Source organism: Anas platyrhynchos, chromosome 3 (assembly GCF_047663525.1).
Source record: "Anas platyrhynchos isolate ZD024472 breed Pekin duck chromosome 3, IASCAAS_PekinDuck_T2T, whole genome shotgun sequence".
Lineage (NCBI taxonomy): Eukaryota > Metazoa > Chordata > Aves > Anseriformes > Anatidae > Anas > Anas platyrhynchos.
In genome coordinates this window covers 40,457,399-40,481,014 of record NC_092589.1, presented here as the reverse complement: position 1 = coordinate 40,481,014, position 23,616 = coordinate 40,457,399, and the positions used below count along the sequence as shown (strand labels likewise).

The window sequence follows — 23,616 nt, the reverse complement described above, 5'->3', positions numbered from 1 at the left end:
TCCCAGCCCCTCACGACGGCGGCGGCCGGGCCGTGCCCCCCGCAGCAGCCCCTGTCCCGGCGGGGCCGGGCTGCCCCGAGCTAAGATGGCTCCGGCTCCCTCACGGCGCTGCCCGGAGCCAAGATGGCGGCCGGGCGCGCTTCAGCCAGCCGCTGATGGCAGCCTGGGAGCGCTTGCATCGCTCGCGTTTCACTCGGGGTTTTACCCTCAGGGCGCTGAGGCTGCGGGAGAGCCGTGTTGAGGTGTGTTAGGAGCCGCAGCGCTCCCGAGGAGCCGGGCGTAGCGCAGGAGAAGCGCCGCGCCCCTCGCGATCCCGCAGCGCTGCCCTAGGGAGACACAGGCAGCGGGCACACGCTGCTGCCCTCAACAAAGATGGCCCCCCGCGTCTTCTCCCCGGAGCCCGGCCGGTCCTAGCACCCGCTGCGGGCTCGGCGGCACATCCCCGCCGCCTCTCTCTCGCCCTCCCGGCCCCGGGCGCTCCCTGGTGCTGCATGGCCGAGCCTGCCGGCTCCCCGTGCCGCCCCGCCGCGGGCAGGCGAGAAGCGACCGGTGCGGGAACGGCGAGAGCCCGCTGGAGGCTGCTCGGACAGGTAGGGGGAGCCCGCGGGCGGGGGGGAGCCGTGCTGCCGGGATGGCGGCGGGGCTCTGAGGAGGGCGCTCCCCGCCCTGCCCGGGGAGGGGGGCGGCACGCTGAGGGTACTAGGTGGGATTCGGGGAGTTTTAGGTCGTGGTTTGACACTTGGCGCTGCTGCTGGACTTGGTTGGCACAGTTAGTAGCAAATGCCTGTCTGCTGACTCCCTGCTCCCTGTCAAGCAACAGCACGGGGAAGTGGGGAGCGATCCAGCTGGGTGCGCTGAAAATTGTGTTTTACCTGACGGTGGCCTGCCCAGCAGTGCAGCCCTGCCTGGCAGGGGCGATGGGTGCAAGATGCTGGGGAGAACGGAGCAGCAAGTGGTCACCTCAGCACTCCTGGTGAAGAGCAGCCTGTCAGCCACAGCCTGCAGTGCTTTCTTGAAGCCTTTAAGAGAAAGGCGAGGCTGTACCTTGAAAATGATTCTTCTATAGATAAGCATATGTACGAAAACTTAAAGACCTCAATCTGTTTGTTTGTTGTTACCGGATGTGACATTTATGTCCCTAACTTGGCCTCGTGCAAATGGAACTCATGGCGAGCTCTTCCTGTGGAGGTGCAGTAGTGGCAGGTTCTTGACATGTCCTTTGGGTTTGTAAATTCTTGTTCAGCTGGACAAATTTCTCCTTTGTGATGTGCTAAAGCAATACGCTTTTATTTGTTTTCAGTCTATCACCTTTGGCATATCCCTGTCCCTTAAAATCATAAGGAACTTTTCATAACAATAGGATGAGTGTGTGGAGGTGTACATAGCTGTTCGGGGAGAAGGTTTCTGTTTCTCCATCTCCATCTCCACGTGCATCTGTGACCTTTTCCTCTGCAGACTTTTTTTTTTTTTAATGTTCTTTAGCCTTTCTGTTGATTTTTATATGGTACAATGAGCAAGGATCAATTTAATCTTACTGGTACATCCAAAGTAAAAATCAGTTCTGTGCTCTTTGCCATAGTGATGTTGTTTAGGTCTATCTGTGGACTGGAAGGAGGTATCAACCTCTCTTTATATCTGTCTTTAAAGGAGCACTGTCCATGTGTTTCTTACAGAGCTTTTAAAAATGCCTTTCATACTGCTTATAATAACACCTTACTTGAAATAAGTTCAGTGGTGTGTTTATATATTGAATTTGCTTTCATTCAGTGGGTACGCAAAGTGATTTGCTATGGTAAGGATGCTTGAGTGCGTGCTTGCTGATTTAATTAAGAAGAAAGCCCTTTAATCAGGTATCCTATGAAGCTAGTGTAAGGAACCAGGGGTTTGCATAATTACTTTTTTTTTTTTTTTTAAATCAATAAAATGTTTTATATATACTGAGTTTGGCAATATACTTCACTTGTCAGAATCAAGGAAGATATTTTTAGTTAAACAGAACGCTGAGGTAAGGTACACGTGTGGTGTGAATTATAAATGACTGGAATAAAGTTTCTCAGGCTGCATTTGAGCTCTGCCAGTCTATGCAATTGATAGCATTAGTCAGTCTGTAGTCTTTAGCAGGGATTTGGAGAAATAGGCATGTGCTAAGTTGCTCCCTACACATACACTTGCTTCCTATAGAAAGTTTAGTGAAAACTTTCCTGAAATCTCCAAGTTTGAAGTATTTACCCTGCATGTTACTTTCCTCTTGCTCTTCTTCTCACAGCCATCCTTTCTTCGCATAGGAGCCTTGCTCACCTGCTAATGCACTTTAGTTTCCAAAACTGAAAAATATTAGCTGAAGTGAGGATAGTGCCAATTTTGGGGCTGTGCTGAACTTGCAACGTGAATTTTTATTCTCTTACACTCCTGTCTCTGTGAATGGTGCCTGCGCTCCTGATCTTCTTCCATGTTTTTGTTGGTCTTGAGTTTGTAAATTGTTTGCAGTTGAATTAAACTGTTTGGTAAACAAACTACTTGTAGAACCAAATAGTGCACAATCCTAACAATAATATTTAGAGATAGTATAGTTACAGTTTACACTGTAGCTAATTACATTGAAACTTTATGGCATATAGAAAATACCCTGGCCTGGTCAGTACTATAGAGCTGAGTGGAGTTTATACCACACCAGCTGTAATTGAATGTGGGTTTTAGTGCTGTTAGGCCGTACGTGAGGACATACAAGAAATACAGTGAATTTCAGCTGATTGCCTGTGTTCTTATTTTTGAAAACAATTGGGATCTGAAGTAGTATAGCATCTTTCTGAAATGGTACAGTTTGGTAATGTTTTCTGGACTTTTTACTTTTTTTTTTTTCTTTTTTTTTTGTGTGTAATGTTTTGTGTTTTAATGAAGAACGAAGGGTGTTTTTTTCATGGCCTATTTATACATGTTAAATATAATTGACGCTTTAAATGGAAATGCCTCTTTAGAGGAGCTTTGTCTGAGAATCAGTGACACACTTACTAGTTTACCAACATCTATTTGGAAATGTTCTCAACGACCAATATTGGAAAACCTCTAGTATTCTTGGGTGAGGGTGGGAGATCCAGCTGAGCAAATAGTCTTTTTTTTTAGACTTTATTTTATTTTGTTTTAGAAGCATTTGAATGGTGATCACTTACAGAAATTCTAGGAGTATCCTACCAAAATAGTTCTTGTCTACTCATATCATTGGCTCATTTATGTTCAGAATTTTAAAAACATACTTTCCACATTCCCCGAGATAATGACTAATAACTGCTGCTCAGGACTGAATGAAATAGTGCTGTTCTGCCTTTATATGTAGGGCTGTTTTGTTGTTCTGTTTCATTCCAGTTTTGCATCCTGGATTCGTGCTGGATTTCTTGAGCTCCAGTGTTTGGATTTACCTTTGGTCACAACCCCTGTCTCTGAGTCCAGCCAACTCCTTTGTTTTCTCTGGTATCTCATGAGTTCGGGGAGCCCAAAGGTGTTGGAGGAGCTTGTTACCAGATAGCTGCTGCTTTTTGTTTGCCTTTTGGAAGTACAGCATGCCCATTGAACCACGTAGGAACAAACAAGCAAGTGGGCCATCAGCTTGTACAGCGCAACAGGCAGCGGTGGGCTGCTAGAGCAGTGCTGGAGGGTTATTGGGTTTGATTTCATTTGGGTCTGAAGCTTGCAGTGTGGGGGTCAAGCGTGAGTCAATCCATGCTTTAGTTTGAAGATTTGCAAGAGAGCTTAATCTGCAACCTGGAAAAAACACCTGTATTTAACTAAGAGTTGACTGTGTTTCTGGTTCCATTCTACTACAGGTAAAAACTTGGCAGAGCGGTGAAATGACTTGGCAGCTACAGTAGTAGAATATGTCAGAGCTTTGGGTCTCAGGCTTGTTTTGGTTAATTACAATTTGGTTTGTTATACTTGTTTTTAGGGAACGTGATTGATGGGAGAGCATCTTTCATTACAGAAAGTAAAATGTTCTTATTTATGTGATTAATTTCTCTATGCATGACCTGTGTACAAGTTCAACACGTGTGTACATCTGTAAAGATCTTGTGCAGAGGGCAGAGCCTCTATATAAGAAAAGAAGATAGCAAAGAAAGGGAAACGAGGCTGCTGAAATTTTACGAAACAAATATGTGGAGAAACTCAGCTCAAAGTTAATGAGGGAGGGGATGAAGAGGCCACAGGTCCCAACCAAAGAACTGTGGTGTCTGGCAATGCCTTTCCTACCATAGTTCTACTTTGCCATCACAAAAACCTGGAGATGTGTCTGTTCTGCTGAGAAGCCTTTACCTTGCTTTGGTATCAGGTACTGCTTGTACAGGTCCCTGGGAGAGGCTCATTTAGAATGGCAGCATTCAGGAAATTGGAGAGATTCCAGTTCACTGGAAGGGCATCATGAAATTAGAGAGGACCCTTTCACCCTTTTCAAAATATTGTTCTAACATTAGCTAGGTTTGCCACCTTTTTTTTCTTGTTGCTGTTGTTAGTGGATTATGCTGTAGCAGCACCCTGTCTTTGTAGCTTGTAACAAAATTGTGATGCTTTTAGGAGCTGAGAAAAAATACTTTGATCCTAATGTAAAAATGCAGAGTTACCTATAAATAATGCAACACATTCCTCCTTTGTGCTCTGTTTTCTCAGTTACATTTAGGTTTTTAAAAGCTTTGACCTGCTGTTATAATTTTCAAATCTTGGACCACTTAATTTTAATTTGAGGCTGAGAGAATCATATTCTTCTGAGGACTCAAAAGCTCATGAGATTTTCTCTAATCCCAGAGAATGCATTTTACAGAGTGGCTTGAAGATACCCCTGCAGAACAACAACCAAGAAAAAAGAAAAAAAAAAAAACAAAAGAGGAAAATGTTGTCACTGCCAGATTTTTTTTTTTTTTTTTTTGCATGTTTGTAATGACTTAATCTCTTCTTTAAGAAAGCCCCAGAACAGCATTCTCTTCTAAAAATCAGGTCTTGGTGGTTTTCTTTAGTTGCCAAGATGGTCTGTTTTGTTTCTGGACATGCCACTATTACATGAAGGCCTTAATTCTGGTAGCCTTTTAATTTGGTTCTTCTGTTCTGATGTCTTTGTGATTTTCTTCATGTGTGTATTTTTTTTTCATGTGCTATACAAGCAGAAGAAATAGCGTGGACAGCACACAGCCATCTTTAATATTTTGATAAAAATGCCTGTGCCTTTCATATGCTGGGACCTGCCGATGAAAATAGATCCAAAAGCAATAAGCCGGGTGCATCAGACCTACCATTAGAAACTAACAACATAGCAAATACAATTGTTCTGCTCCCATACGTGGTACTTCCAAGTATTCTGCGAAATAATAGGTCATGGCACCAAATTGTAAGGCTGTTGGATATGAGTGCCTTTCCAGTTAAAGCACGGTTGACAAAGGTTGGGCGCAGCAAAAAAAGAAATTCACTGACCCGTTATTTTCTTGTAGGCATTCAGTATGCAAAGCTTCCACTTCAAGATTCATAAATCTGGAGAGCTACTTCTCTGACCTCAGGTTTAGCTCTAGTTGGCTAAAACCTGTAAAGTGTGGCATGTTCCTATTTAATAGAGCTGTCCCGTGTAGCCCTCCCCATCTCTAGTGACGATTTTTTTTTTCTGCTCCATTCTTCATCGTTGTCCACTGCTTCCGCACCTTGATTTTAAAAATGCAAAGGCAATTATTTATGCACTTCGTCCAATGCTAGGAGGAAGAACTTGCACCCAGGACATCTCTCTTCTCCTTCCACATCACCAACTGAAAGAATTAGCCTTTTTCTGTGGCACAAAGAAGTCTAGTTGTCTTTTGTGCAGTGGCACAGCCTGAACAGGCTGGGTGCAGGGGTTTCCCGTACAGAGGAGCTGATACCTTGCTCCTGGAAGACAAGGGTGAGCACAGCGGGATGTGTGGGACGCCAGCCCACATCGTCACTTTTCTGAGCAAGTGTTTCAGTCATTTAGCTCTTGCAAAAGATGTAAATGGCCACGTTCTCTCTTTGCTGCTGCCTTCAGTTCTTTGGTATCTTCGTTCTGAACTTGGCTCTGTCAGTGTGTATGTTCACGTTGTGCAAAGGTTGGTTAGGGTGTCAGTACCCTTACAGGGCTCTGGTAAGGGAACAAACATGCAGTTGTGGTGTCTGGAAGTCCAAGACCTGCGGCAGGCAGCAAGCTGCTCAACTCTGGCAAGTGTGTCAGCAATTCTGGAAGTGTGCAGCAGCAGGCTTCTAAGCTAGGAAGTAGTTTACCTGGCAAAAACAGCACTAGGGCACCCGAGGATCATGTTTTGTGTTTTCAGGCTGTCATTTAAATTCTGTGGAAGATGTTGTTGCTTTTTTTTTTTTTTTTTATCTGCAGAGACAGAGGTGAGTGGCACAGAAATTGCCTCAGTGAGAGCACAGATCGGTCTGTGATAGTTTCATTGTGGTGATGATGTGTGGAGAGGAGAGGGCTCAGTGTGCCTCTCCAGTTCTGGCATGGGTTTGCTGGAGTGGGAGTTAAAAAAACAACTTTGTTTATTTGTGAACACAGTACATTTGCTTTACAGTTCTTGAGACATAATACATTCATAGACCATTCTCTTGACCCCTATCATGAATACCACTGTTATTTTTCTTAGGCTTGACATACTTGGACGAGTTACTCATAGCTATTAGCTAACAGTGTGGCTATTATGGTTGATGCCAGACTTGCCTGTTCAGTTAAATAAGCCTGTGTTTGTTCTTTACTTGAAAGTTTTGTTCTTAATGTTTAATTTGTTCTTCATTTCAAAGGTTCTGAAGAAAAAGCACTTGAAAGATGTGCATCTCCAACAAGTGTCTGTGAGAAGGTTCGCATCGTTCAATCTCTTTTCAGTAGACGACCAGAATACTGAAGAGGAGACTGGGACATGGGTTCAGTATAAAAGTGTCTTTTATCCTGAGTATAGCGTGTCCTTAAGGTAACCATCATTTAAGTACTTCTTAAGATCATATACAAGACTTGAATATAAAACTCATTTGTCATTTTTCCATTTTTTTTTATAACTAGAGCATAGTTTACAAATAAACTGTTAGATGTTATTTTTAGTTGTTTGTTGCAGTAAGCAGGTTGCCTGTTTTTTGTTGTTGTTTGTTTTCTCTTTTCCATGTAAATTTCACTGAACTGCCAGAGCTTGAAATAAGTTCTGGTGATTGTACCTGTAACAGAATGCAAATACGGACACATATTTAATATTTTGGTAGTGATCTAGTTTTGGTAAAACTCAGTGATAATTTGGAAGCCAACTGGTAAAACAAGAGAATATAAGAATTCCTCTTTCTACAGAAAGTGTTTATATATAATGGAAAAATATGTTTTATGTCAGAGCAGATAGAAAAATGAAGAGGTTTTTATTAAACAAAAACAACACACAGAACAAAATAATCTGAAGGAAGTGTGAGTTCTAGTAGCCTTAGCATTTTGTAGCTGTACATTCATTATTATGGTTTTCTTCTCTTTTGCTTTTGTCTCCTTTTCTGTGTTCAGTTCTGTACATATCTATAACTTGCTTTTGCCTCAACAGTAGCTTAAGCATCCCTGAATCAATACTTCGTTCTGCAGTTTCAGATTAGCCCTGCTGATTATGTAGGGTTTTGCGTTCTGTGCACAGTAAAGGATATTCCGGAGAGCCTGACTCGTGGAAAATTTAATTTAATTGGGACCTTTAAATTGAAATCAGTCATAGAAACTAAGATTTGACACCAACAAGTGACCACCATTAGCTCTAACACTTTTGCAAGTCTATAAACAAAAAACAGGCACAGACAAACCAACTCTGCATGCAGGTTGTCTTAAATTTGCAGCTGGGTCACATCTGAAATTGTTTAAAGTTTTACAAAAAGTTAATATTCCATTTTTCCATGCTTACACATGTGGAAAGTCGTCAAAAGAAAACCTTTCGATTTGAAAGTACTGGCTAGTTTTAAGAGAACTAGGTACAGTGTTTTTTCTGCATATGGACTTCTGCAGTGAACTGTCAGGTAATGCTAGGGATTCAGTCAGATGCTCACCGTCTACCTAACCTCTTTGTGCAGTCTCTGTGTGCCCTGGTTTTAGGTCTTTAGAGGCACACTGGTAGTAGGAAATGTTTGGTAGAATTTAGGCTGAGCAAGTCTGCAGTCCTTTAGGCTGTGGTCTTTAACTTCTTCATTCAGTCTCTGTAGTTCACTGCCATGATGTGCAACACTCAGTGTCATTTCTTGATTTACTGTTTACAGGAATTTTAAGATAGGAGGCAAGCTAAGGTTCTGCTGTGCTGGCACTACAAAAATGGAGAGAATGTCAGGCTGGTCTTGCTGTCATATGTGATATCTGCACAGTTCTGTTTCCATCACTTCCTATGTCATCTTTTTTTTTTTTTTTTTTGACTAAGAGTACCTTCATTGATGATAGGACACAGCTCAAGTTGTAGATTGCAAACAGCATGTTTGTTTATATATGGCTTTATTGTTGGTGAACAATGTACACTGTATTACTAAGTACAGGGATTTTATTTTTACTTTTTGTATTTGTCTGATCTTTGCCAATAGGAATGCACAGTTTCTGTGCTGGAGCAAGGTCACATTTGGTTTTAAAAAATGTATACTGAGGATAATAGGAAAATTGTTTCCTGCTGGAGATCCATGTTTTTATTTTTTGCTTATATTTTATTCATTTCTAGAGGATGCTCAGTCTCTAAAAATGGTAATCATAGTGATCGTTTAGGAATGCTGTTCAGAAATTATGTACTCTTACACTTCTGTATTAAAGTGTTTTCTCTATATATTGAACCAGTGATAATGGATAGCATATACTTACTATTTCAAAATATTGAAGGGTGGTGAAGAAAGAAAGAAATGCTCACTGTGTATTTTGCTAAAGCATAAATAGCTGCAACAAAATCCAGTTTACCGTTAGTCTGTATCAAATAAAGTTTCTTCAATGCTTCTGCAAAAGCATGTAATTTAAGAAGGTAAACAAAACAGTTCAACATACATAACAGATTAACAGTTCTCCTTGCTGAAACTGGTGTGTCTAGAAGATAAATGTTGGAGTCAGCATTCTTGGATTTTTGAGAACTAACTGTATCTTGGAAACCTAAGGATCCTCTGTGTGTCTGACAGTTTTTCATTCATTTTTTTCTCCTCCTATTGGCAAAGTGTTAATTAAAGTTTTCATTAATAGAAACAATTTAAAGAAGATACAAGAATGTTTTATTAACATATAATTAACGATAACAACAACATCGGTCAGGTAAATCCAGAACAGGGTGCTTGAGTAGGAGAACCTTCTCATACATCTTTTTGTCAGGAAAAAAATGTTGCTATGACCCCTCTAAGATCTTGACAAAAGTGCTTTTGAATTTTCATCTACATATGTTTTCCTCATGCATTAACATCTTCTTGGGAAAGCTTATTTCATATGTTGGATGTTAAAAGGGTTGTCAACTAATATCTTGACAAGACTAAATACTTTAGAAAGTTCATAAGGTTGGTAGTGGCTTTTGGCAAAAAGTCTAAAGGTCAAGCTATATCAGTTCAAGGGCTATCAAAACTGATCAAATTGTGTATTCAGATATGCTATGACCTAGCTGGAATTACTGTTCTAGAGGGACTTTGGGATCAGTTTGTTAGGCAAATAAAAGCTTCAATCAGAGCTACAAGTCATGTGCGTGACTTTCTGAATTTCTCAGAACAGCTTGCTTTAATGAGATTATATTTTTCTATCCAAATTCAGATTGGATTCACCTTTGTCTCATGCCGTGCTTTTGTCACTAATTCATTTTAGAATCATTTTTGTAAGAAGTCTTCTACAGCAGGAAGCCAGAAGCACCCAATATAAGGCAAATTTTGCTTAAAAAAATTAAGCTGGATTTACGTGATTGACTAGATTTTGTTGTTGACTAAGTATGTTGTAGTGATACACTTACATGTTACATCCATGCCTTGATGATATGAGTTGGGTGGCTACATACATGGCATTGCTTGGTGTTGTTTGCAATTAATGTTAGTTAAGAAATAAATCCCTTAACTGATAGGAAGTCAGACTGGGCATCAGGCTGAATGTTTATGGCAGTCTAGCAGGGAGAATTTACTCATCTTCAGTCCAAGCTGGAATCTTGCTGCAGTTTTCACATTCAGATTTGGATAGAATAAACTAAGGTAATGTAGGCTGAAGATGAAAAACAAAAAGGACATTTTGAGGGACGTTTGTTGCAAGCGTGAGGTGGAAAAAGTTATCTTTCATCACAGATATTATCTGCTCTTCTGAATCTTTTCTTCATGAGAAATATGTTTTTATTCAAAAACCAAGCTGGAGGAGAAACATAAAGTTTTAAGTTCTTCTTAACTGGGAGTATTTCACTTTGCTGTTCTGTGCAAAAAATTGTGCATGTACTAAATAATTGTTTTCTTGGTGATAGGAAGATATAAGTAATTACAATTATTTTAACGTGTTTTGTTTATTTAACCTTGCATATATAAACCCCTCTATTCCAAGTCACGAATGTACTTCTAAATTTAAATTTTGTACAAATAGTTATAGCAATGAAATGATTACAGATCATAAAGATGTAGTGTCTAACTGTGGCAATGCTGTCTGTCTTTTAGACAGGAAAATTGTTCTTTTATTAGAGTTTAAAAAATGAGCAGTCAATATCTTTTTAAATTTTCTATTTCAGGATATAGATTTACTTTAAAATTGTAGGCTTATTGTAAGCAATCAGAGAAAAAATAAGTTGTTTTTGTGGTAAAATATTTTCCATTGATCAGTAATTTGGTATTTCAACTACTAAAATTCAGAACTGAGAAGAACAATGCCAGGGGCTTACAGGAAGGTTTAAGTCTTTGTAAAGAGTGTAAAATGTTCTTTGCAACATGTCATGCCTTTATTCTGAATATGATAAAAAAGAGAAAGAAATTATTAGATTATTCTAGACCTTTGGTTTAGTAATGAGAAGCATGTTATTTGTCTGTGGCAAGTGATATGTTAGAAGATGGTTTAGGATTGAATTCCATTGGATATTCCTGTAGGATATTTCTGCTACAAACATTTTGAAATTTTAATGGATAGGGTTGTTTTAGATAGAAACAGATTTCAAGGAATATTGCCTACCCCTTAAGGACACTTTGTGAAGATATGATAAAATTGCTTGTTCCATTTATTGCATGCTAAGAGACAGTGTATGCATTTAGCAGCATAAATGCGTGGTTGCAGAAGGAAGAAATTGAGGAAAGAGAGAAATTCATTTGCAACATACTTCTATCCCTGATTGAGTTAAGACTGTTCTATCATACTGCCTAATACTTGTGTATTTGTAAAAAAAATTTGTAGGTAAAGAAGGTGTTGTTTTGATTATTCTTACCCTATTAAACTGAGATCTTGAACTGGAGTGAAAGAGGAGTTAGTCTTGTTTTTCTATACTCTGGCACAGAAAAAGCAGTGAATTAAATAACAAAGTTTGTATATAGTTCTGAGTCTCTTAACTGGACTGCAGTGACAATTGATGGTGTGACCATGCAACCTTTCTTGTAAAGTACCCTTAGCAATAACTATTTTATCCTTATCCTGTCTTTCCTTTTCCACAAGGATTGTAGCTTTGCTTTGTATCCCAGTTAATAATAGATGGTGATGTATTGCTACCCCCTCCCCCCCCCCCCCCAGCTACTATATGGGGTCTACTTAGTGTTTGTAATTTTGTTTAAGTTTCATATTATTTTTCCTAATTCTGTTGAAGAATAATATAAAGGAAGAAAAAAATTTTGTTTCATACTGATTAGATAGAAAGCGTACCTTTATAGGGAGCTCTTGAAGAATTGATTATCTTCATTCTACTGCCTACACCTACATGTAAAAGTCTGCCACTTGTGTTTCCTGAACTGGAGAGGAAGAAACATTAACATACTTTAAAGATATTTCTTCCCCTCTCTCTCTGTGACTTAACTTCATTCATAGTCCAAAGCAAGGAATTTTGCTTTACTTCATATCAGGCGAAACATGAGTTAAATTAGTTCATCGTCCTTTGACTTGTCTTCTGTGACTTACTGCTTCCACCACAGAAACTTTTGCGTACTGTTCCTCAAAGACTTATCATAAGAACACTGTAGATCAGATTAACCTGAGCTGAAATTCTTTGTCCGTGATGCTCACCTATGCTTGTCTGAAGTACAAAAGGTCTTGTTGATCTCAGAAACCACAGCTTTGAACTTTTTTTGCTCGAACTGTACAATGCTCATAATGTATTCCAAAGTGCTCTATACTGATGTTCTTCTGTATTTGGGGATAACTGTGGAAACTTACGGGAGTTTTGGGGCTGGGATTTAACCACAAATGCTTGTGATTGCTTTTCTTGACTTTCATAATTCGGTGCACGTGACATTTGTGTGTCACGTGCACCGAATTATGCTTCATGCACCGAAAAAGTGCTTCATGCACAGCTTGTAAGACGTACAGTTGAAAGCTGTGATTATGACAGGCATTCATAGAAATGAGACATGATGTGTATTAGATCAGTTTTCTGGGTTAGATATAGGAGGAGCAGCTGATGGGATGAGGCAGTGAAGCAGCAGCAGCTACAGAACTGCTGGGGTGGTAGTAGTGGATCCCAAGCTAGAAACTGTGTTTTTTAGGAATGGGACCGAGTGGTCCCATTTATGGCAGAACTTGGAGTTAGAGATTACCTCTATTTACAGATACATGTACTTCTTAGGCTGCAAGTCCCCTTTGTGATGGAAAAACTTGGGAAGATTCATTGTTACTAACTTGGAGCAGTCTTACAGTAGTCCATAATGGTAATATGTGTAAAACCTGCCCAAGGTGTGATTTCTGGAGTAAATGAGAAGTCACTCCTGAGGTAGTGGCTACTCCTCTCATCGTAGATGTTTGAGCTTGCTCCCTGCTTTTCTCTAGTGAAGGTTTCATAAGCTAATCCTACTAAAGGAAGCAGGTGTTGAACCCTGACTGCTTTCAGGATGAGTGTGGGGTGGGACTGAGGAGAAGGATGCCCCTCAGAGGAAAGCTGGATCATTCTCATCATTAAATGATGGCTCACATATATGCTTGCCATGAATAGTATCTGTGAAAGCAAGAAAGAGGCTGTCAAGACACAGACGGAGAGGAAGAGACTTTGAATATTGCAGGTGGCCCGTGCAAAATGCCTCCACTGGCCAAAACAGCAAATATTAGGGTGTATTGTGTCTGTGCTTGGAAGCCACAAGGTTTTGGCCACTGAATAATAAATGGAATGTGTTTGAAATGTCTGTGTATATTGATTTTTAATCATGGAAAGAATGTTTTATAATCAGAGGAAGATTTTTAACGAAAGTTGAGTATACCAAATGTTGTTCTTTCTTGCCTCTGCTTGCTTAACTTTTAAACTTTATGATATCTCTTTAATATATGAACTGTATAGGCAAAGAAATTAAAAAAAAAAAAAAGAAATCAGTTTATTATTCCAGGACTAATCTATATGTCAAAAAAGATTAATATATTTCTTTAGCTTTCCCTGAGTCTTTTCCTTTCCCCTCCAATCCTATATTCATTTAGAGAGAAGACATTCACAGCTGTCTGAGAGACCCTAACTTTGTCAGAAGTATGTGTGGTTATGGAGTGAGTAGGATGCTGAAGAGCCAGCAGGGGACAGTTCAAAGGGCAGCTCTGCAGTTAGCAGGACTACTGATCCTGTTCACTCTCCTGTCATTTCACTTGGATTAACTCTGTTGCATCAGTTGGCTAATCTGATTGAAAACAAACTTGCCAAAGGGAAATAAAAGAAGGAAAAAGTGAATTCTTTGTCCAGACGAGCTATGAAAATTTTTGTAGACTTCCACCCTCTAGTGCAGCTTAGGAATGTATTTTTGGCTTGGTTCTAGGTAGCTGGGAGAAAAGCTTTGATCTACAGGTAAATATTGCTTGTAATATCTTTAACCATTTTTCTTGCCCCTGTTTATGACCTCATTTCAGGTTCTGTTGGCTTCATTGTTTTTCTTTATTTTTATTTTTTTTAAAGAATTAGTCAAGTTGCTGTTTTGTACTTCTCATAATTTGTCATTTAATGTGTTAGAAATCTTTTTGCTTATAGAGTTTCATATTAAAAAAAAAAAAAGATTTTTTTCCCCCATTCTTACACTAATATTCAGGAATGAAAAGCTTAGAGAATGAGCATAAAATATGAAAATGTTAGAGGTGCTGGATTTCTTCCACTCTTAAATTGCTGAAAATTGGTATGATCCCAAATGGCATTGGAAGCTATATTTGAAATCTTATTAAAAGACTGATTTTTATGTTTTACTGCCTAGCTGAATTATTTTCAGAAATCTAAGTGCATTCACGAAACAATTGTGCTATCTAACTGTTGTAAAGTGTAAGACTTCCTGATTTTTATTTGCTTGTTTTGGCCCTAAATTGGTTTGGAGCAGTTAAAAAGAAGAAGAAACTAAAACTTTTGTTGTTTTGTTTTGTTTGTGTGAGTCCAGCCAGCATGTCTATAGCATTTATATGTTTCATAAGCAAACATTTGTTCAACTTTAATGCACTTTTCTTCTGCAAATTGTGAGTGATTTGCTCATTGTGTGCTAAAATTTGAAGGTGATATGTGAAGATCATAACAATATGATTTCATAATAATATGATAATTTAATTTCCTCAGTTTTGAATATTTTACTTTAATTATACAAATATAAAACCAAAGAGAATGCAATTCACTGAACACATTAACCATTTTTATTGTTCACATAATTAAATGAAATGTTCTTGACTTCTGTGGAAGAAAATAGGAATGCGCATACTGCTGCTGTTCAAAAATATTCTTTTGTTTTTCCTCTTCAAAGAAATCTCTTTACCAAAATTCTTTCTTTCCTGTATGTGGTTTCCACAGCTATGTCAAAACTGATGCTGTTTGGATATATTTTAATTTTGATAAAGATTAGTTTTGGAGAAACATTTTCTTAGTTCATGAATGACCGTGGTGGAACTTTGAAGACTACTGATTGCCTCCCTGTTGTGCCCCACGTGGCTGCAGTAGTACCTGTTTGTTGTCTGTGAAAGGCATTTGTGAGAAATGGACATGTGCAGTGAACGTTTTTTTATGAAAAGGTTTTTTTTTTTTTATTATTATTATTGTTAATATGTTGGTAAGTCATTCTTTCTGTTTTCTTCTAGATTTCACGATGGACTCCTAAATGTTAAAGATGTTCTTACAAGCTTTGACAACACAGGGAATGTCTGTAAGTCATTGTTTATTTAAATACAGTACAATGATGACAGAAGCCTAACTGTACTAATACAAATTATTATGGTATGAGCCATCAGCAACCATTTCATTTACCTGAGAAACAGCCTTACCGTGACCAGATACACACATCTACTACCTACCTAAGCACTTTGCATTGTTTTATATAGCACAGTTGTTTGTGTGCATACACCCTTAAATCTTCCCAGTGCAGGTTGGTTTTGGTCCTGTGACTGCAGTGGGAACATCAGAGCAGCTGAACCGGGTTGGACAAAAAATTAGTTTAGCCCGTTGATTTGTCTTGGCCAATGGCCAGCAGTGGTTATCTGAGGAACAGTGTGAGAGCATGGGAAACATACAATGATACTTCTGGCTTACAGAGGGCAGACAGAAAAACAAAAGAAAGCACCTAATCAAGTTCTGAAATTCGTCCCCACAGAATGTTTTGGCTCCTAGTATATCACATGGGTTCTAAAAGCAGAGGAGAAAAATTGTGGAAGAAAAATTCCTTGTGGCTATTGAGTGTAAAGGCATCAGTTATGGTTCAGAAAGTGCTGGACAGTAGGAGAATTAATGGGGCAGTAGGATGATCTTGCGCTCTTTTCTAAGCATCAGCTACTGACCACATTAATCTTAGACAAGATGAGCCTTAAGTGGACCTTCAGAGTCGGATCCGGTATGGCTCTGCTTCAGTATACTCATTAATAAAGTGTTCTATGCTGTTAATGGCCTTTAATTATAAAATTATGGTAGATCACAAGAAAGAAGCCAAGCTAAAATAATTAAGTATTTTTATGTGGTGAGTAATAACACATAATTAATGTAAATATAATTTACATTCACAGATATACATTGAATTTTTATTTGATAATTTCTGCCTTATTTCTCAGGAAGGGTTGGTTGTTTTCAAACAAGCAAGCTTGCAGATTAAACCAGAGAGGTGGGGGGAGCATGGGGCGTGTCTCTATGGTTGCCAATTATTCAAGAAAAGTGCAGTTATTTCTTCATCCCTGTCAAAGGTATAAGATAAAAACTGTCCAGAAATACGAATATTTCATCTCAAAACTCCAGTCTTTGTATTCCAAAGCTGTTTCAATAAACATGGGCTTTTCATTAGGAAAAAGGTCAATTTATTGAAGAAACTTTTGTCTTCCAAAGGAAAAAAATATTCATAAATCATGTGCTCTCCTTTTAAAATTTGCTAGCTTCCATTTAGCTCTCAACATTGGAGGTAGTTGTATAGTTCTGCCACAAAATGTATTTGGATACATTCTTTCACTGTTGCCCAACAGGGATGTTTTTGTCTGGTTTTGGAATGAAAGATTTATGTAAGCAATATACTAATATACCAAATGAATAGGGCTGAGAAAGAAAATTCACATTTGTAATTATGACTGACGTCAGGTATAGGTGTAGGCATCATGAGGTAGATAATGAAAATATTTCAATTTAAGACATTTAGGATCTGGAAGAAAATGCTTTGCTTAATTTACAGGAGGCATTTGAAGAGATTTGATGTTGTAGATTCTCTGAATAGGATGCTAGAGAGACTTTTGTAACCATTTACGTTTATTCTTAAGCTTTACCCAATTAAAAAAAAAAAAAAGAAATAAGAAAAATATAAGGAAAAATAAGAAAAAAAAGTCCAATCTTGACAGTGAAGAGGGCAATGAGAGGAAAGAAAAAAATACCATTATTCATTAAATACTCAGGTATTTAGTTTGAACAGCAGAGAAAATCCTATTTTTTTAATGTCAAAAGCGCTTTAACATTAACACCCACATACTGGAACAAGATATTGTACTTTGTTAAACACCATAATGTGCTTTCTTAATCTTTGTTCTTTGTGTAAGTACTTAGATTGTGATCAATCTATACAAATTTCTTTGATAACACAAATAAATTGCTGTGCTAAAGTTTGATATGCTTTTCTGTTGTTAGATGTGCTGTCGGCTCTTCTATTAACCTTTTTCAGTATTTCAGCTACTTGCTTATTGATTGCAGATAGTAGAACAGGACTTACTACTCTAATAGGCACAACACCAGTCTAACACAGAAGTAATATGACATTTGTAGTTCTCCTTACTGTTTCTCTGTATACACAAAGATTCACATTTGTCCCTTTGGATTTGGTATTGCTTTGAGAGTTCATGCTGTGCTATTATAGGCAGTGTTTGCAAAGTCATTTTAAAATTCCCTGCTTCCCTGTTTTTAAATGTCTGTGACTCTGTATTGATGTGCATATTACTGATTTATGCCTGTTTTACTGAGCACTTTTGATTACACTCTGTTAGAGTAACTGTAAAATAGTTATCTTCTGACAGCATTTTGACAGCATACTGGCTTGGAGTGTACTAATCATACTTCCTTGCTAAGTAAAGGTGCCCAATGTTCAAGCCAGAACTGCTGTGTATATCATACTGTCATAGTAAAGTTCCCAATCATGAGTTACTGAGCTGTTTAATTTGGATCGTACCTGATTGAATTTGTGTGCACTCCCATCATCCTGTCGTCTGAATTGGCTCCTTATATATATATATATATATATTATTATTATTATTATTATTATTATTTATTTCTTGTCTCTTTTGGTGATATCTCACAGTGGAAATGGAAAGTAATAATCCTGCCTCCTTTTATGTCTAAGAGTAACTACAATACATATATTTCTAAAGCTAGGGTGATTTATTTTTTTTTTGAAGTGCTATAGTGTTATTTACAAATTTTATTTTATCATATGACAGTCTACCCTAAAAAAAATCTTTTTTTTTTTATATTTAACATTATTAAATCGTATCTTCTAACACCTAGTACTAATGGAGCTTTCCAGTACTGAGCATGTTATCAGTTCTATCAAGACTGTCTCTGTGAGAGGACCTATCGAGTAATTACAAACTTTAATGTTCTTTTAGGGTAACCTGTGTAGTCATAACTTACTGGGCACTAAACTTCACTTAAATGATTTGGACTGAGTTATCAGAAAATAGTTAAATATTTTAGTGTTTTGCATATTTGCTTTGGCTACTGTACTAGATAATGTTTTGCTAGAGTAACCTCTAGCAAACCTCTAACCTAGATCATTAAATAATTGTGTTAAACAGATAAGATTTTCTAAAAACTGAAACATGATTCTTATTTCAACATTTGAAACCAAAACAATTTGTTTCAAATAACCAAGGACCTTGTATTAAAACTCCGTTTTGTTTTTTTTTTTTTCAATCTTTCTACCTATGGCCACATCACCATACCCCTATCAAAAGAAGAGTGGTAGAGCAAATTCTAGTCAATACCACTTTCTCTACACTCCCAGTACACACAAACTCAGTACCAGATGTGCCACTAGCTGGCAGCATTATATAAAATATCAATAAGCAGCTTTTGAGGAGTATTTGTGACTGCTTTCTGACAGTGCTGCCTTACACCAGTAAGACTTCAGGGCAAAAATGCAGCCAACTGCAGTAGCTGTAAATGGTGTATTATGAGTCTCCAAAGTGTTAACTGCAGAAATTGCCTCTGCACAAAGTTGTTCAAACTTGGTATCCTTACATTCTGTCTTTTTCAAAAATATTTCCAATGATGCCTTTTCATTGTAGGAATGCTGCCATGAATAAAAATTCACACTACAAATTACTTTTCCAAACAACATGTGAAAATTTTGGGTACCTTTTCTGCTCGTCTTTTGTGAGAAAGCAGTTTGCGCTTGAAACTGCTGAATGAATTCTCCACACAGACGGGATGCAGTGCTAAATACACTTCATTCAGCTTTAATTCTGTGCATGAACAGGAAGCAAGGAAAAGAAGGCAGGGACAGAGGAAGAGATTGGTGTGTTCATTTTAGACAACAGTATGCCATCTGTTAAAAAGATGGTACATCCTGAGACCATCTCTAGTCATAAGACACTCCTTTAAAAGAACTGATGGATCCCAGGCAGAAGGCTCAGTGGTGACATTGTGGGATAGCATCAGCTGGCTTGGGGAGCCACATGCCATGCTCATCCTTGCAGAAAATCTCTTCTGCAAAAGACTGTCCAAAAGGCAAAGGAAATTCTGCAAGAATGAGCTGTTGTCAATTATCACTTTCCCCTGTCTTTTTCTAGTGGGAGAAATGTTTGTATAATTATACACGTAATTTGAGAGGATATAAGTGAAATGATCAAGGGCCAAAATACAATCCTCTTTACTAATTGCCACAAGTCTGAGAAAGCTACAATGACCGTAAAGCAGAATTTTAAGCAGTGAAATAAAACATAGTTTGGAGTTTTTGTCTAGTATCTACCTGATGTCAACTCAGAAACAAGATATTCCAGAGTGCTCATGTAATATATATACACTTGCAATTTTATACCATATGGAATAGTAAAAAAAAATATTCTTATAAACTACAGATAGCATTAGTTAATAATGTAACTGTTGCAAGAAACATGTTCACTACATACTCATTTCATTTTCTACTTAGTGGAGTGTAGACTTACATGTTTTGGAACTAAAAAAGCAGCAGAGGGTGCTGCAGTTACAGAGCTACCCCAATACTTATTCCAAAGTTGCTGTTCCTGATCAAATAGATCCTGTGAAGACAAGCTCTCAATTTTGGGGGGATGGGAACAGGATAGATTTAAATTCTCTTGCCTCTGTATATGCAGGAACACCAGGCAGACAATGTGAAATCAAGAAAAAATACAGAGTTACATATTCACTTTTTTAAAATAAAAAAAAAAAAAGTATTTTTCTTCAGGAACATGTTGCAGTTTGCTGAAAACAGTGTCTGGATATAGCTTTTATTACAAAACACCTACTCACCGTCTTCTGAACTGTTTTTGTTTTTACTAGCTTTACATTTAGAAATTTCAGTTTCAGAAAGAAAAAGATTTATGTTGGAGGAATTTGGATTTTTGAACGTGCTGTCTAAATTGGAGAATAGTTCTGTCCCTACATAGCATATTTTTCAAGAAAATAACAAGGAAACAAGGAAAAAAGATTTTAATTTTAAGTCCCCTTTTTTAAAATAAATCTCAGGGAAACATTGAACAAAATGAATTTTCTCATTCTAGTTTTCTTCTTCTTTTTTTTTTTTCCTTTCTTTCAGGTCATATTCATTTTAAAGCTATGTTTAATTAAAAATGATGTGTAACTTCTTGTTCACAAAACTTTTATCTAACTAAAAAACTGCTTTTAAACAAAGATTTTTTCCTTCTTTCTTCTCAAATATCTAGCAATAAAGGGCGTTGTGTTTCCCAGCAGTAGTGTATGAGAATGTGTTCAGAGACCTACTTGTGTCTTCGCAGGTCTCACAGGGCAACTCAAAGATATTTGAGCTCCTCTATGGAGATATTCTGGCAGCTACTGATTTATCATGCCTGGAAGGAAAGATGCCATCAATCTACCTAGGGAAAAGAATAGGATGGCATCTTCTATCACAGTAGAGGTGCTCCTGTATTTCATGTAATATTACTTAGACTCAATGAGGGAGCAGAATGCATTTTTCAGGTGCTGCTATGGAAATTTTCTTTCTGTGTGTGTGTGTTGGTTTTTTTTTTTCCCTCTTCCTTCCCAAGAGGAAACTTCTTGTTTTCTGTGGTGAAAAGCATACTGACTTGGATATGCTTCCTGCCTCTCTATGCCTCACTAGATATTCTCACCTCCAGATACTGCCACTCGTCTTCTGAGTCTTCTCTCGTTCCATCTGTGTGGCAGTTTGATATTGTTTACCATGTCAGAATCTCACACCCTCTTGAAAAAGTCTTCAGCAAAAAATAAATTGACTGGAAGAAGGTTTGGATAGCAACGATACATGTCGTTTTGAATGAAATATCGTATTTATGATACCTACAATTTACTATTCACTATGCTGCTTCCTTTTAAATAAAACATTTCATGATCAGGGTTAAGAAAAAACAGCTGTTTCCTCCCTCTTCCCCCATCCAATTCACTTCACTGGTTCAGGTTACAGCATCATCCCAAGCAGTCACATTGACATAACTGGCATAAAGCCTATGGAATGGAGCAGAAAATAAGTATATGGGGAGAAGCAGGTACCTTTTAAATTACTCTTGCTACCAGTGTTATTTTTACGAAACTATTCTCTTTTGGAATGTCAATGATTTGTCTGTTTTAGGTACTGTCCTGCAATCCTCTTCTTTTCCCCAGTCATTAAAATCTTTTGTGTATGAGGTGCCTGTTTGAGAAAAGAAAAATCAGAACTGTCACCAGGGATCTGTTTTCTTTTAAAAAATACTTTTTTTTTTCTTTTTTTTTTTTTTCCCTACAACATATTCCAGCATCATCTCACTCTGTTCCTATGCATATAAGCAGCTTGGAGAAATAGGAGGTGAAGAAGCCCCACTGAGCTCTTCTGAGTACCCTGTTTCTTCCTTGGTCAACTTGAATCTTTCATAATGACTGGTTCACCTGTTCAGGATATTCCCATGAAAGCCTTTTGGTAAAAAATAAGGATGTATTAGGGAAACCTCAGTTGCTTTTCTGTGTTGCTGAGCAATGTTTTCTGCCTTGGCACCCTGATTTTGTCCTAGATGAGTTTTTGCATCAGATCTGTTGTCTTAGTCTTTAGAAAAATTGTTGGTATAGTCTGCCTTTACTCGTTGGTGCTGACCTTCTGTAATCTGAAGCATTTTGAAAGTATTCCATGTATGCTAAATGAATTATCATGACAAGTTGGATCTTTCAGTTTAAATTAATTAAAAGAAGTTGAAGATGGGTTATAACATCTTGAATAATTAGATTGGTAGAAGGAGAAGTGTATGAATTATTTTAATTGATTTCAGGGGTTTTACTTTTATGTTAGCTAACTTATCTTAATCACATTTTTAATTGAGATAGAGTAGGATAGCAATGGTAAGTATCTCTTTAGATGTATGATGTTAATAATTAAACATGTTCTTTTAATGCATTGTAGTTTACTCTTTAAAAATTCAAATTTTAGCATTATTTAAATAAATAGTTGTAAAATGGTTTCATTTAGCTTGCTGTGCAGTAGGTTGTTGTGGTTTGGTTGGAACATAGGAGTTTCTTAGTATATGTTCTTTTTGCTTTCACCAGTTCTTTTACTTGCCATGTTCTAGACGTGATTTCAGTGCTGGTGTTCACAAAGCTACAGACACAAGGTGCAGAATATGTTCAAGGCATACTGTGTTTGGAGTACATCCTCGGGTAGCTAATTACTGTACATTACCACACAAAGTTGCTGATGTACCTTCCTTACACAGGTGATTGGACGCTTCTCTGTATTGAGATACAGACTCATTGGTAGCTGTAGTGTGTAGTGTGGAGGTGACAAGGACAGTCCCTATTCTTCATTTGTTCTCTACAAATGTAGCTGAAATGATATAAATAACTTGCACCTTTTTTTGTTTGGTTTCAAGGTTTGTTTTTAGATAACTTGTAAACAGTTGCACTGTATTTCATTGAAAAAAAAAATCACATTCAAATGCATGAACTCCAGTGTCTTGTTTTGAAAAGGTTGGGGTGAAATGTTTCAACTTAATTCAGTGTGGATTTACAGAATTGCATTCAAACAAAACTGTTTTGAATACAAAGTTTCTGGAATTTGAAACCTCTGATGAAAAACATATCTATCTGATTTTTTTTTTTTTTCTGACAGTGGTTTTGACTGATAAACGAAAACTAGTGAAAACTGATCCACATAGCAGTGACCAGTTGAAAATCCAGTGTGTAACTATTATTCATGTACTTAGTTTGACAAATTAAATAGTCTTATTTAGTCTCAGTATGGTTAAATAAAATTCATAGTTTTTCAAAGTATTTTCAGGCATTATTCCAGAAATCCAAATAATTAATTTTTGGTAAACTGGGTGGATTAAAAGAGCCCCTTTATACAAGTAGTTTGGTAAATGGAAAATGTATGAGGAATATGTGAACTACTGCATATTTGCACTAATTGCCAGAAATAGCCTTGTGTTTTTCAATAGATGTGTGAAAGATGTGGGTGACTGTCCCATAAAATTAAGAAACAGAACATAGTGGTTCTAGTGATGGAGATTTCACACATACTCTCCTTGCAGTTGGAAAGTATCTCCTCTATCTCCAAGTATCTAAGGTAATCTTTTTATTAAAGCATAAAATTATAATATATATATATATTTGCTAATTGGCTCTGTGTAATAAGTAGTTTATGAAATTTTCTTTTGTAATAGCTTTTTAGGTATTTTAAGTCATCATGTGCCCTTGCCTATATCTTCCCTTTCTTACATTAAGCAATCCAAAGGCTGTCATTTTTTTTCTTGAGCTGCATTTTTTTTGCTATATTCTGACTTTTCTTTACAATCTAAACATCTGTTTTGTATCTTTCTTGAAGAGTATTTGTCAAAACTGGGTGCAACAGTCCAGCTGAGACCTTCATAATGCT

The 23,616-nt window shown here is 37.6% G+C and overlaps 1 protein-coding gene across 1 annotated transcript in view; it reads left to right on the top strand.

The window, feature by feature from the left end:
* Position 1: 1 nt before the first annotated feature.
* CAMKMT (calmodulin-lysine N-methyltransferase) overlaps positions 2 to 23,616 on the top strand; it is a 220,971-nt gene continuing 197,356 nt past the window's right edge. Inside the window, exons 1-3 of the mRNA XM_027454101.3 lie at positions 2 to 590; positions 6,784 to 6,950; positions 15,167 to 15,231. Of these exons, the coding sequence (XP_027309902.3) occupies positions 492 to 590; positions 6,784 to 6,950; positions 15,167 to 15,231 (331 nt within the window). The 5' untranslated portion in view covers positions 2 to 491. The remainder of the gene's footprint in view (positions 591 to 6,783; positions 6,951 to 15,166; positions 15,232 to 23,616) is intronic.